The sequence below is a fragment of the Terrapene carolina genome, unplaced genomic scaffold, assembly GCF_002925995.2.
Source record: "Terrapene carolina triunguis isolate 2854851 unplaced genomic scaffold, T_m_triunguis-2.0 Scaffold212, whole genome shotgun sequence".
NCBI lineage: Eukaryota > Metazoa > Chordata > Testudines > Emydidae > Terrapene > Terrapene triunguis.
In genome coordinates this window covers 8,279,460-8,294,327 of record NW_020664563.1, presented here as the reverse complement: position 1 = coordinate 8,294,327, position 14,868 = coordinate 8,279,460, and the positions used below count along the sequence as shown (strand labels likewise).

The window sequence follows — 14,868 nt, the reverse complement described above, 5'->3', positions numbered from 1 at the left end:
TCTGCTTGGCCTCTCTGTTAGAGGCTGACCCTTCCACTGAGACATCTGGCATTAGTAACTTTTGGGGAGAGGATACTGGACCAGAGGGGACACTGATCTCATGTTCTCTCTCCATATCACACACCCACCCCTATTGTTTCAAAATAGCCTGCACCATGGTTACTAGCTAGAAATCCCTTCCATTAGAACTGCCTAAAGCTTCAGGTCTCTGAACTTTCCTAACAGGTGAATATATTTTGAGGTGACGATGGACTAAACTCAGAGGTGATGTACATGATGGTGTAGGTTTCATTTTAATTTGGTGTAAGTTAGGCAATGGAGGGGGAAGTTGTGGCAGAAACAACAACCAACAGGAGGATATGAGATAAAACAACTGCCCACCCCATGTACCTTACAGCTCCTTATATCCTCCTGTTGCTTGTTCTTCTGCTGCAACCTTGGCTTTCTGTCCTCTCAGCACATCAGTTACAATGATTTACCAACAGGAAACTCATACACCACCATGCAAATCCCCTCTGACTCTGGCCCAGCATCCAGGCTCTGGGAGGTGAATGTTGGGTGCATCACTATCTTGTCCTCATTTCTACATCATCAGGGAGAATACCCTTCCCTGCATACTGGGGGAGCTGACAAGCTGGGTTTTTTTGGCTCCTGGCAGGCTATCTGTCTCTCAAGACAGAGCTAAGTGGAAAGTCCAGCCACTGTTTTCTCAGGTGACCTAACCTCAGATGCAGAAACAGGCTACAAACAGTAGCTGGAAATGGGTGAGCTGAGGGCTTTTGCAAAACTAAGAAAAATATTATTCTAATCATCACTACTGAAATCTGGGGCCAGCCCTGGTGGCTGGGCACTTAGGACTTTGAACTGGCACGTGTACAATGTGGGTGTGAATCCCAGTTCTGGTGTCACATTCCAAGGGTCACCAGGGACTGGCAGCCACAGTTTGGTCAGCCTGGTGTTTTCTACACTGACCCTTCTTGTCACTTAAGGAGTTGCCTCAGGGGGCTCCGAAAAGATTCCTGTCCTCTGGCAGAAGGCTAGTGACTGGGGTTCAGCTTTGATTGGCAGGTTAACAATGGATTAAAATGGGAGCAGCTGACAACTGGGCTCTGAAAATACAAAGGAACCCCTCAAAGAGAAGAGAAAAATGTTTACAAACCCATTATATTCATTCATTTTCTAATTCAATAGTTAATCCCTCCTATCTCTTTCATGCGATTCACTGACGTGGCTTGCCTAGGCAAGAAGTTAATAGCTGAAATAGTCAATGCAGCATTGGCCCTACTATGGCTATTCAGGAGAGGTTAGCATGTTGGTTAAGGATGAGATGTACAAAGGAAAATGAGCATAACAGAACTTCAGGCTGTATTCAGAATTCTCTAGTCACTGTGGTAAATCATTCCCCTATAAGGGCCTAATCCAAAGCCCACTCATGTCAACAGGAGTCTTTCTATTGCCTTCAATGAGCTTTGGACAGACTATCTTTGCTCCTGCTACAGTCACACTTCTATGTCAGCACGTAAAAGGCAGCTCTGTTTTGAGCTCAGTGTGACCAGAGCTAGATCCAGGACCAACAACCTGGCTTCTGCCTTGCAGAAAACAATGATGCAAACTCTGACAATCTTACTCCTGAAGGACTCACGCAGTCTGGCCTAGGTTTATACGGTTTAGAAACTGGGTGGACTTTTGTTAATGCCTGTGGTATGCGTTTCCATAAATGGCTAAAATCTGTTGTGTGAGGCTGGACTGAACATTTACAAATGTGTACATGACTTAGAACTTAAAAACCAGCATCCCCTAGAAGTTTGAGAAGAAAATGTCCTGTGTATAGCTTGTTGAATCTCCTCAGCCAGGACTGGATGGTTCCCTTCCATATATTTGATAAAACTTTCTCCTATTTAGTCTTAAACATCCCAAAGGATTGTCTTCATCACTTCTACAATAACATGCTATCCAACTATATGGATTTAAGAAGGCCATCTAACTATAAGGCTACGTCTTCACTACCCGCCTGAATCGGCGGGTAGAAATCGATCTCTCGGGGATCGAATTATCGCATCTCGTGGGGACGCGACAATCGATCCCCGAATCGACGCTTGTACTCCACCAGCGCAGGTAGGAGTAAGTGCCGTCGACGGGGGAGCTGCGGAGGTCGATTTGCCGCCGTCCTCACAGCGGGGTAAGTCGGCTCAGATATGTCGAATTCAGCTAATTTGCGTATCTTAAATCACCCCCCCCCCGTAGTGAAGACATAGCCTAAGATATGTCAGTTAGAGGATAGAGCCTTAGCGGTCTCTACCACCACATTATTACTTAACAAAATAAAAGTCCAGAATATAAAATTGGAAATTAAATAGCCTTAAATGGGAATACTACTATAGTGACTTACACAAGAGATACATGCCAATAGAATGCAGTGCTTGGAGGATGGGTGTTTTCTGGAATATGATTCTCGAAAAACAGGATTCAGAGTCATCACATGCACTGCACTGCAAGAAAGCAGCTTTGTTCTTTCATGATACTAGAAGATTCTGAGTCAAAACATGGGTTATCACTCTGTCCTATCCACCCCCTCGTGCCGCAAAAGGACCCATTTGTCATATTAGTAACTGGCAGCAGGAGCAACATTTGCTGAGGGGCAAGGGAGGCAGTTCCCCCTCAACACATTGGTTTGCCACCCCGACTTCACAGGATACAATATAATCACATATAATGTTCTATATGCTGACATGACTTTGCCTGCCTCCCACCCCTGGAATTTTCTGAAACGATGGCAGGTAAACAGTTAAGTAGTAACACATGACAGAAATAAAGGCAGAGGGGCAGTCAGGGACACATGAGCAAGTAAGTAGTCTAGATGATTGCAGGAGGCCAAGATGGAGGACTAAGAGCATACATACCCCTGGAGTTCTCTTAAACAGTGTTGGAGTTTCTACATCCACAAACCCTAAAAAACAAACATAAGCTTCAGACATTGAATATGCTAAGAATGTTGGTTTGAGACAAGTTGACTGGAGACTGTGGTTAGTCAGCTTGAGGTAGTCTGGCAGAGCATGCAGGTTCTCAGTCATATACAGACTCATTTGATTCTTTTTCAGGATGACTAAAGATTACTTATGCAGGCACAGCCTGATCCTGAGGGGTGCTGAGTACCCACCACTCCTATCATGACTTGAGTTCTCAGCCTCCCATGTACAAGCTGCATAGTTGCTTATGTTTGCACTGGCTACTCTCAACAATTTAGGCTAAAATTTTGCAAAAGTGACCAGTAATTTTAAGATGAGCACCTGCACTCTGATAATTAGGCCCTTATAAAGGCATATTAAAAAAAAAAAAAAAAAAGACACCCAAAAATTGAGATGCCCAAAAATCACTAGTCACTTTTTAAAATCTTGGCCTTAACATTTATTGTATACATACTGTTCATTCAGAAACAATCATCTGTGGCATGATAAGGGACTTATAGGCGCTGTGCTCTTTAGACATCCCAATATCCCACCCCATGGTATGTTCCTGGGATAGAGAGCCATGTCAGGGCAGCACTTTGCACAGCACCTCTCCCCTAGTATGTCAGGCAGTAGTAGAGCAGATAGCAAGAACAAGGAGAAAAGAAAAAGATGATAACGTGCTAAGAACTAGATACTCACTAGATATATTTCTCTTACCATGGAGATTACAGAGGTACTCCCGCATTTTCATAACCATCTGCGATCTCAGCCGCAGGTTATGTTGCATCTGGAAGCTGCGCAAGTCCAAGTAGCGATACTGCATGCGCAAGGCCTCCGATTTCTAAAGAGAAAAGGACTGTGATTAAAGAGCAAAAGCTAAACCAGATGCCCATAAAAGTTTCTTCAAAGACCACAATGGAAAGGTGGAAGCAAACATAGGACCCTGCATTACTGCCAGTCACTCATGACCTATGTGGAAAAGCATTAGTTGCTTAGGTCACACTTTGACTCTAACTGTGATAGGAGCTGCATGCTCTAAGCTCTATATTCTGGAATGCTCACTTTTCACTTGGCAGCAACAGATCATAATAATCCTACTTGGGACTTGCAGGGTGTTTTCAATCATAGATCTCAAAGCATTTTGCAAATGTGAGCAAGCATTATTAAACTAATTTTACAGATGGAGAAAACTGAGATACAAGACATTGTGTGAGCTGCCCAGAGTCACATAGTGAACCAGTGGCACAGAGGATATAGAGCCTGTTCTTTTGAATGCTGGTCCCAACCCCTATCCACAGGTCCACATTTCATAGGGAAGAGAAAGGACACAATAATCAGTGATGCAAGACATACCTAACCGTCAGTCTGAGCGATCTTAGTGTCCTGGAGGGATATAGTCTCTTGATAGCTGGCCGCATGCCTGGGTGAGGCTATATACCTTAACTTTTAAACACACTAGTCCTCCTGACACCTTTTGCTTCACAGTCACAAAAGATGGACATGAGCCCAAATTTTCCTTGTTCCCATCATACCACCAATTCTTACTATCATTATATTTTTAAACCCAAAGCACGGAGCCAATTTAGGAATTGTAAACAACTGTTGCCCCAGAGCACAGAAGGTGGGAGTAAGAAGAGAATGCCCTACAACAGTGCAATGACACTGCTCTGCCATTCAGCATGGCAAATTCTAACTCTTCTGAAGAGCCAGTGCTTAATGCCTAAAGGCAGGCAGCTACCTTGATAAAGTCTTTAATTTCAAAGGGCAGCTTCTTGCAGGAATTCAGGACCTCAGCTGTCTTCACCTTCACTTCAATGTCACCTGTTGGCATTCTCTGAAACAGAGAAAAATAGATTTGAACATCAGGCAAAATACTTGGACAAGTTTCTTTCTAGATTCATGGATTTTCAGGCTAGAAAGGATGCGTATGATTATCCAGTCTGACCCCCTTACAGCACAGGGCAGAGAATGTCTCTTGATCAGTTTCTCCAAATATTCCTCAATATTCATTGGCAGTTTAAGACACATCAATATTTAAGACACACCGGTTCTCACTCTCCTTCAGTAGTGTATCCATCCCTATTAGAAGTGAACCTGCTTTGTTGCCCATAATCTGCTCTCTCCCTATGACACGTACCAACTACAAGGCAAGAGTTAGGGCCTGATCCTGCCAACACTCATGCACATGCTTAACTTTATGCACAAGAGTAATCTCCTCAGCTTCACTGATGTATAAACAGGGGAATTGCAAACAAGAGTAGGGAGGCATTTGACACTGATGCGACCACTAGTGGAAACCTGTGTAAAGAATTCCAGAAGGATGCGGATACATTGGAGAATGTTCAGAGAAGAGCCACAAGAATGATTAAACAATTGAAAAATCATACTTTATAGTGATAAACTCAAGGAGCTCAATCTATATAATTTAACAAAGCGAAGGTTAAGGGGTGACTTGATCGCAATCTGAAAGTACCTACACATGGGGAACAGAAATTTGATACGGAAGGTCTAGCAGACAAAGGTATAACAAGATCCAATGGCTAGAAGTTGAAGCCAGACAAGTTCAAACTAGAAATCCGACGCACACTTTTAACAGTGCGGGTAACTATCCATTGGAACAACGTACAAAGGGTAATGGTGGATTCTCCATCACTGGCAATTTTTAAATCAAGATGGGATTTTTTTTTCTAAAAGATATGCTCTTGTTCAAACCAGCATTAATTCAGGAAAATTCTACAGTCTGTGTTATACAAGAAGTCAGACTAGATGATCGATGTCCCATTTGGATTAATAATCTATGAATCGATAAATGTTAGCAGTATCAGGCCCTTAACCTTTAATGTGGAGGAGAGCTATGGTTCAGCTCATTGGTAAATGAATTGCCCCCCATGACACCCAGGAACCGTAAAGGTTACACCAATTTCCATCAGTAGAGTTCCCAATTGAATTCTAAGGTAGACTTGAGTTTTTCTCCCATCTATCATCGCTGCCACAATAAAGACCACTAAACTCTGTTATCCATTCCTTCCCATCTTGCAGGACAGAGTGGAACACCTTCTACTAACCAGAGAAGACCACATTAAAGTTTCCAATACGTGTCTTAAAAAAAAAGATAACTGTGGAGCCCAGAGCTGGCATACTTTGTGATAGCATCTAGTGACTAGAGAAGTGGATTGGGCATTAGAACTCCTGGGTTCTGTACTCGGCCCTTCCAATGACTGGTGGTGTATGGTCTTGGAAGAGTCACTTAAAGCTGCTGACAATGAGAGCTGTGGGTATGGAACACCTCTGAACAATCAGGCTGTTAACCTCCATGCTTCAACTTCTCTAGCTATAAAATGGAGCTAATCAAACTTACCTACAGCAGGCATGAGTAAAAATGGTCAACAATTACTGCAGAAGTACTATGGCATTTCTTATATTTAGATTAGAAAACCAAAAACATGGATGGTAAAGTCTGGCCTTTTTTAATGGTGACCAGTGTCTGTCAAAGGGGTATTGTGGGACTTAATTCATTAGTGTTTGTGAAGTGCTTTGAAGTTCCTGGAAGGTGCATGCCATAGCAGTTATTTCTATTTCATTGTATTCACAATTCTTTCACATCACTCCAAGATGGATTATCATACCTTGGAGAAAACAAGCTTGCTAATGGCAAAGCAATGACACAACGTGTGCAGCATGAATCCACCTACCAAATCTCTGTGCTAAATTCAGTGCACTTTACCAGCATGCCAAACTCTAGAAAATCCCAGGAAGATTTCAAAGCACTAACCGGGTTCTTCTGCCCTGGGGGCCGAGAGGTGACTGTCCCAGTTACCCTCACAACAGATTCCACAGGGGCATCATACAAGACCTTCTTAACATGGGAATGTGCCTGCAGGAAGAAAATACTGAGATGTCATGGAAACTGAAGTCACATTGCAGACTGTGCCATGCTTGGATGCTTTTCTGTTTTCTTTATGACCCCTTCTCAGACTAAATTTAAAGATCATTCTTTATAAACCAGTTGTATGACATTATTACTACTCGTATTGCAGTAGCATCTAGGAACCCCAGTTATGGACCAGAACCTCACTATGCTAGATGCTGTACAAAGACAGAACAAAAAGATGGCCCTGTGACAGTGTACCCCATAAGGCTAATGTATGTATGATATAACTGGAAGAGGGTTTTGCTACATATGCCATGTAACATATCTATGTAAAGGTTATGATCTACTGGTTATGTTCATCCTAGTTGTATGCAGGCACCATTTGTGTGTTCAAAGTTATGAACATTGGCTGTATAATTGCTTGATTTCTAAGTAGCCTTAGTTAGAACATTTGGTCACTTCTTGGGAAAGGAATGTGTAAAGTAGGTGCTCAATCAGGAAGCACTTAACAGACAAAAGAGCTTGGAAGACTCCAATCCACATAAGAAGTCTACCTGAGGATGTTCAAGGTAGCATGTGGGTAATGGCTACTACCTGCAAGTCCTGGGTCATGCATGGGCATGTGACTTGCCCATGTGATTCCGAATCTCCATTTTGTGACTGGATTCTACACAGGGTGAGGAGGGGGTCTCCACCCACAAGAGAAAGTCTATTTAAACCTGTGGGAGACCCCTCCATTTTGTCTTCAGCTGGCTAAAAAGAGGAGCCTCGCCACCCCCCACCCCAGGATACTTGGAAGAAACTGGAACAAAGGGGTGTAAGTAATTGTTGGACCCAGGCTAAAAGGAGATTAGTCTGTAAAGGGGAGCATTCTGGAACTGGTGAGGATCTTATCTGTATTTAGCTTGATTAGACATAGATTTGCGCATTTTATTTTGCTTGGTGACTTACTTTGTTCTGTCTGTTACTACTTGAAACCACTTAAATCCTACTTTCTGATTTAATAAAATCACTTTTTACTTATTAATTAACTCAGAGTATGTATTAATACCTGGGGGAGCAAACAACTGTGCATATCTCTCTATCAGTGTTATAGAGGGTGAACAATTTATGAGTTTACCCTGTATAAGCTTTATACAGGTTAAAACGGATTTATTTGGGTTTAGACCCCATTGGGAGTTGGGCATCTGAGTGCTAAAGACAAGCACACTTCTGTGAGCTGTTTTCAGGTAAACCTGCAGCTTTGGGGCAAGTAATTCAGACCCTGGGTCTGTGTTGGAGCAGACGGGAGTGTCTGGCTCAGCAAGACAGGGTCCTGGAGTCCTGAGCTGGCAGGAAAAACAGGAGCAGAGGTAGCCTTGGCACATCAGTTGGCAGGTCCCAAGGGGGTTTCTGTGATCCAACCTGTCACAGGCCCATTTCCCAAAGATCTTAAAATCTAAGAAATCTTACATTCTGAGCACAACTCACTCCAAGTTAGGTCTCTAGCTTAGCTTTAGTAATCACAGTCCTTTTGCTTTACTTCAGGAGTGCTCAAATTTTGCTCAACCCGGGGCTGCGCTAGCAATCTGTCAGGAGACTGAGGGCCACAGATGATGTACAGAAATCAGAGCAGACTGCAATATGTAATATAAATTCAGTCTGCTGATGCAGGGCAGCGCATTCTGCCCTGGACACCATGGGGGACAACAAGTCTTTAAAGCAAAAAATCTAGAGACTCATCCCTTGGCAGCCCTTACCTCATCCTGCGGAATGATGATTTGTGTCAGACCCTGGAAGTCCCTCAGAACCAGGAACAGGCCCTGTCTGAACATGATGAAAACAAAATGGAAAGAGTTCTTTCTCCCAGGGTTCAATCTTTTTTGCTTTCTAAGGCCTGGTCTACACTAACCCCCCAAGTCGAACTAAGGTACGCAACTTCAGCTACGTGAATAACGTAGCTGAAGTCGACATACCTTAGTTCGAACTTACCGCGGTTCAGACGCGGTCCACACGCGGCAGGCAGGCTCCCCGTCGACTCCGCGGTACTCCTCTCGCCGAGCTGGAGTACCGCAGTCGACGGCGAGCACTTCCTGGTTCGACTTATCGCGTCCAGACCAGACGCGATAAGTCGAACCCAGAACTTCGATCCCCAGCCGCCGAACTAGCGGTGGGTGTAGACCAGCCCTAGGCCAAAGCTTATGTTAATATCTTGTATTTTTGGGGACATTATGACTTTCATCTCAAAGCACTTTAGAAACAACATGAATATAGGAATCAGTTTACTCACTTTGGAAATCAGGGATAAAACAAATCTTTAATTTGGATTAGATTCAGGTACTACACCAGACTATAAAAAACCATAACAGTAGCACTTGAATTTGAACACATCCATGAAGAATAAGAGTTTTGAATACACAACATAACATTTACAGCCCCTTGATACTGAACATCATAGTCTATCTGAACAAATCTAGCTAGGTAATCAAACTAAAGTTCAGGGAGAGATGAGAAAAAATGAAAACAAAGGAAATGATATTCAACTTCCTATCAAGAAACTTCATGTGGATAATCCAAGTCTCTAGAGTTGTTGTGATAGGATCTGTTTCCTCAGATACGGTAAATATACCTGTCATAAGTAACAGAGCCATGCACTGACAAATGGGATGCATTACTGAGCCTGTAGAAAGGTGAGAGTACAACATATGCTTGTAGTAATTATAAAGCCTTTTCTTGGAGCTCCATCCAGAACTGTTCCATGACATGTTTAGTGCTGTTGATAAAAATCTATATAGACCATTACTGTAGAATTCTAACAGATAAAGAACAACATCTTTACATTATAAAATGCAAAGGACCAGGCTCTGATCTTGGTTACACTCACCACTAAACTCATCGGAGTTAGTCCCAATTTATATGCGCTGTACCCATGCTAGAACCAGAATGTGGCCCAATGTGTCCATAATTAAGTCAGAGTACTAAGAATATTGTGTCTGTTACACATGAATATTTAATGCTTTACTAAATATTTGCAAAAAATGTAATCACTGTAGCTACGCTAACATAGTTAGTACATTGAAGCATGTATTATTGTGTATATTCAACACTTTGAATTAGCACTGCAACTAGTTAGCTAACTTATTTTTCTTATTTATACTTTATGAATAATCCATATGTATTCTCAATATGCATAATTAAGTCCTGTTGTCAAAAAAGCACACTCAAACCTCATGCAGCCTCTGTAAGCTGGAGATCATAGTATTTACCTACTTTCCACAGTTGTTGCAAGGATTAGTTAATATTTGAGCAGAACTTTGAAGAAATATAAAGCACTCAGTGCAAAACATTTTAATCAAAACTAATTTATCAACAATGCTACAATAAGTTTTATAATGTTCACACACTTCTGTAGTCATTTCTGATTATTCAAAACTTAGATACTCATGTGACGGTCGCTATAGAAAATCCTAACAGAGACAGATTTGTATTCAGTAGTCAAATAAGACTAATCACTAGTACTGTATTTAGTGTTGGGGAAAATGACTCCAAAAGTGCCTTTGTCACATCCCCATTGTAATGCAGCAACCTCTAGGGCAATGCATAACAGCATATAGCAATACTAATCAAAAGTTTAGGGCAGGAAGTGAAAAAGAACACAGTTTTCAACTGAAACAGCAGTGGACGTTTAAATTGACAGAATGTAGTTAGCCAAATACAAACTTGGTCAGGACTCCAGGGTTAACACGCAATTCTTGGGGAAGGTCTCAGGGGATATTTAATACAGGTAAATGGTCAGGACCTTGGTGCAGAGGACTTGGTGGGAACATGGCTGGCTACTGTAATGAATCATCAGTGCCACTTCCTGCAGTACCGGAATTTTCTTTGGAGGTCTTCCATCCCAATCAATAGTGACCCAAACCAGCCCTGCTTATCTTGTGAAAAGCAAGACGATCCCAGCACACAGTGACATGGCTGCACATGTACTAAAGCACAGAGTAACAGTGTGTGGGGAAAAAATTTCAGACAGATGCTAAAAAAAAAAAAAGTACTAGCTATTGATTCAACTACTAGATTATCCTTGTAGGTTCCCATCCATGTACTGACCTGAGCTTTTTTGGGACATTTGAGAGAATCACAGCACAAAGTGGTATCTATTGTGCTTAAAATTATTACAAGTATTTCTATCTATCTTAGATATTTGTAAGGCAGCCATCACCTTGGTATTTCTGTGAGTGCTGCATAATCCCAGATCAGATGAAACCTAGGATAAAACACAGTGCACTTCCAGACGGTTGTTAAACTACTACTAGCAAGATCTCCTATAGCACTTTTCACCTGCAGATCTCAGAGAACTTTACAAAGGAGATAAGTATCATTCTCCTCACTTTACAAAAGAGGGAGCTAGTAGGAGGGAATCCCCTCTGACTGATTAAACAGGATGCTGCCCTCAATATGGTAGGAAAAACAATTGAAGCTCCTCAGCCTCCCCCACAGAGAGCTTCAGTGGATACAGTGAAAGCCAATGGACATAAGGAAGCCTGTCCATAGCTTCCAGTCCCACTTCCCTCCTGGGTCTTTGCAAGTTTTAAATACTAATCTGACATGAATCTCATTGTTCAATACCAACACTTCAGACGGGGCAGAGCTGGGAGGAATGTGTGCACGCAAAGGTGACTTTAAGCCCCTCTTCTGGAACCGTGAGGGGGCCTGCCTGACCATTGCATAAATTAAAGCAGCCTTAGAGCTACTCTAATTTACACTTGTTGCATCTCAAGAAGTGGGTTTTTTACCCACGAAAGCTTATGCCCAAATAAATCTGTTTGTCTTTAAGGTGCCACCGGACTCCTTGTTGTTTTTCTAATTTACACTGTGCTTTCTGCAGCTTCCCAGTAGGCCCGGGAAACAGAGAACAGACATACTGCATGCACTTGGGCCAGATCCTGACCTGTCTCTACACCCACGTCTGGGCACAGGGCACTTAGAGCTGGTGCTCTATATTGGCCAGGAAGCCACCCTGCACAGAGGATATTCTCAGGAAGGTGTTTCCTCACATTTTTAAGCCCCTTTATGCTGTCAGGGTGCTGTAAAGGGCCGTTAACATAACCAAGAATCAGGCCCTAGGAGTTGCCTTGGCTCCAGCAATGTAACCTCTCCTCCGTCCATGTGGGTTGTGTTTACCTTTGGTACTGAATCCATCCACACAAGGTGACCTCTTGGCCCACATGAGCAGAACGCAACTCTCCGCAAGTGTTGGTCCGAGCCACAAAGCTATTGAAATCTTGAGACAAAGCCAGAGAAAAACAGTTTCAATGGGAGCATGAATGCTAATGTAGCTATACAACAATGAGAGCACTATAGGTCCTGTTATTCAAAGATCACTGTACAAACACAGAACAAAAAGGACAGTCCCTGCCCCACAGAGTTTTTTGTTTGTACAATGCTTAGGACAATGGAGTACTGGTCCAGGATTAGGGCTCCTAGGCATTATGGTGATACAAATAAATAAAAATAATAATCCAAATCTGTTTTATGGCCTATATATAAACAGATCATTTCTCCCACCACTAAAGTGACTTCTTGGCAGGGCCGCCCAGAGGATTCAGGGGGCCTGGGGTAAAGTGGGGGAGCGAACATAAAAAAGGAGACACCCGCTACAGTGCTTGTACTCACCGGGCGGCGCTCCGAGTCTGCGGTGGCGGTGGGTCCTTCACTCGCTCCATGTCTTTGGCAGCACTGAAGGACCCGCCGCCGAAGACCCGGAGCGACTGAAGGGCCCGCCGCTGAAGTGCCGCCAAAGACCCGGACCGCCGCCGGGTGAGTAGCCAGGGAAGGGATTCTCGGCCAGGGCTCGCGGGGCCCCTGTGGGGCCCAGGGCACTTGGCCCCCCAACCGGGTGGCCCTGCTTCTTGGGTGGAAGCCAGCAGCCTTTAATGATGGCATAGAAACACTACTTCCTTGCCTAAAATGGTTTGTAAAGAATACTGTATATCCAAAGAAAACAACAGGGACAACTATAGGGAGGCACAATTGAAACATGTGAATATCATCAGCTTTCTAAGAATCGAATAGTGATGTTTGCCATACCTTGTGTCAAACAACCTGTATATACCAATTCTGACAGCCTGGGTTGATGATCTGCTTATGCTACAAATAACAACAGGTTTGCTGATCTCTCATCCTATTCCAGCATGATGCTCTTTGAGGTTAATTCAACATTTAAGCATAATCCACCATATTTGCCAATTTCTTCTCAAAAAAGACCCAGGACAAAAATAGCAGAGGATGCTGCAGGTATGGATTGAGTCATGTTAGCAGAGCTGTGTTGGGGGTTGAGGAACAGAGTAGCACTAGATCAAGGTCTAAATGTATTGACAAAACCACATAAGGGAAAATTGAAAGGCTCTGCCTGCTTTAGACAAGGCTAGCAAAGGCCTGATCCAAAGCCCACTGAAGTTAATGGGAGTCTTCCTATTGATTTCAATGGGCTTTGCATCAGGTCCTTAGACAATAAAACCAGACTGGTCAGTTTCACACTCTAGTTGTTAAACATTCACATGGTGCTCTTGGGTTTTAAAGTTTATAGTATTTTAGAAGGTTAAAGGGAGACTGTCAACTTAGGCACATTCCTACCTGAAAACATTTCACCTACTATTGTTACAGACCCTTAAAATTCCTAGAGGGGAAAAAATTTCCCTCACTTTTATGTCAGGCACAGTCAATTTTTATCTGTTTGTCCATGTCCTTCACACTACAGTAGGAGAAAGGGAAAAACCGGTTTTCAAACAGGAAAATGTGATTTGAAAGCCAAAAAATTGGCTTTGGCTCATGCCCCATGTGGGAGTAATGTGTAAAAAGTAAAGAGTGTAAATGAGTTAAGGTCTTTTTTAAAATATACATTTAAAAAATATCTAGAGGGAAGTGCTAATACATGTCTCATTTTAGTGATTGTTTAATTTTCTGTCTGGATTATCATATGAGGCTCTGTCACCCAGAATAACAGCAAAGTTGAAGAAAAGATAAATAAGATACAAAACCTATTTTTGTAAATTCAGTATGTGAATATAAAATATTGTATTCAGGAGACTTCTCCCCACCCCTGCTCACCTGATGCTCTTTTCTCTGAGCTAAGTGCCAAACTGTTGGAAACGTATCTGCACCAAGGTCTGTTTAGTTCTCTAGAGAACAGAGACAGCTGACTGTACAGCAGTCGCAGCCCGTGGCGGAATGACATCTTACAGGCCACAACAGCTGGATGAGAAACAGAAGGGCAGTCCTGGATCTTTCACACTCTGGACAGTTTTAGGGAAAAAAACCATGGAAAGTAATTTCACTTTGCAATCCTCAGATTTTATTCTTCAATCAGTACTTGTGTCAAATTCTCCTTGACTGACCAGCCGCCCTTATTACCCGGAAGGGTCCACATGGTCTAATGGCTAGGGCACTGGCCTGAGAATTAGGAGACCTGAGACCCTGCTGTGCCAGTGACCAGCTGTGTGATCTTGGACAAATCAATTCACCTCTCCGTACCTCTGCTTCTCCTCCCAACCTTTTTCTGTCTTGTCTATTTAGACTGTAAGATCTCCGGAAAAGGGACTGTAACTCACTATCTACTTGTATAGTGATTAGCACAATGGGGCATCAATACTGTAATATAAATAATAATCACATGTACAAACTCCATCTTTATTCCCCATCTGTCATCCATACTAGTTCCTGTCTCCCTCAGGCCTGTATAATATTAATATTTTATATGTGTATAGCATCTTCCATCATCAAGGAGGATCTCAAATGGAGGTCTATAAACCACTTGCTGGTGATGTCTGGAAAGAAGGCAGATCAGGTCACATGGCAGTGGCTCCACCTTCTTGCTTCCAACTCCATATACACCTCTACCCCGATATAACGTGGCCCAATATAACATGAATTCAGATATAAAGCGGTAAAGCAGCGCTCCGGGGGGGGGGGGGCTGCGCACTCCGGCGGATCAAAATAAGTTCGATATAACGCGGTTTCACCTATAACGCAGTAAGATTTTTTGGCTCCTGAGGACAGCGTTATATCGGAGTAGAC

General features: G+C 42.9%; 1 protein-coding gene across 1 annotated transcript in view; it reads right to left on the bottom strand.

Moving 5' to 3' along the window:
- The window catches only part of LOC112107367 (aspartate--tRNA ligase, mitochondrial), a 32,272-nt gene extending 18,191 nt beyond the window's left edge, over positions 1 to 14,081 (bottom strand). Inside the window, exons 1-7 of the mRNA XM_026656205.1 lie at positions 13,903 to 14,081; positions 11,977 to 12,076; positions 8,559 to 8,625; positions 6,721 to 6,822; positions 4,687 to 4,782; positions 3,666 to 3,789; positions 2,901 to 2,947 (exon numbers count right to left, since the gene is read on the bottom strand). Coding sequence (XP_026511990.1) covers positions 2,901 to 2,947; positions 3,666 to 3,789; positions 4,687 to 4,782; positions 6,721 to 6,822; positions 8,559 to 8,625; positions 11,977 to 12,076; positions 13,903 to 14,029 — 663 coding nt within the window. The 5' untranslated portion in view covers positions 14,030 to 14,081. The remainder of the gene's footprint in view (positions 1 to 2,900; positions 2,948 to 3,665; positions 3,790 to 4,686; positions 4,783 to 6,720; positions 6,823 to 8,558; positions 8,626 to 11,976; positions 12,077 to 13,902) is intronic.
- Between the last annotated feature and the right edge of the window lie 787 nt (positions 14,082 to 14,868).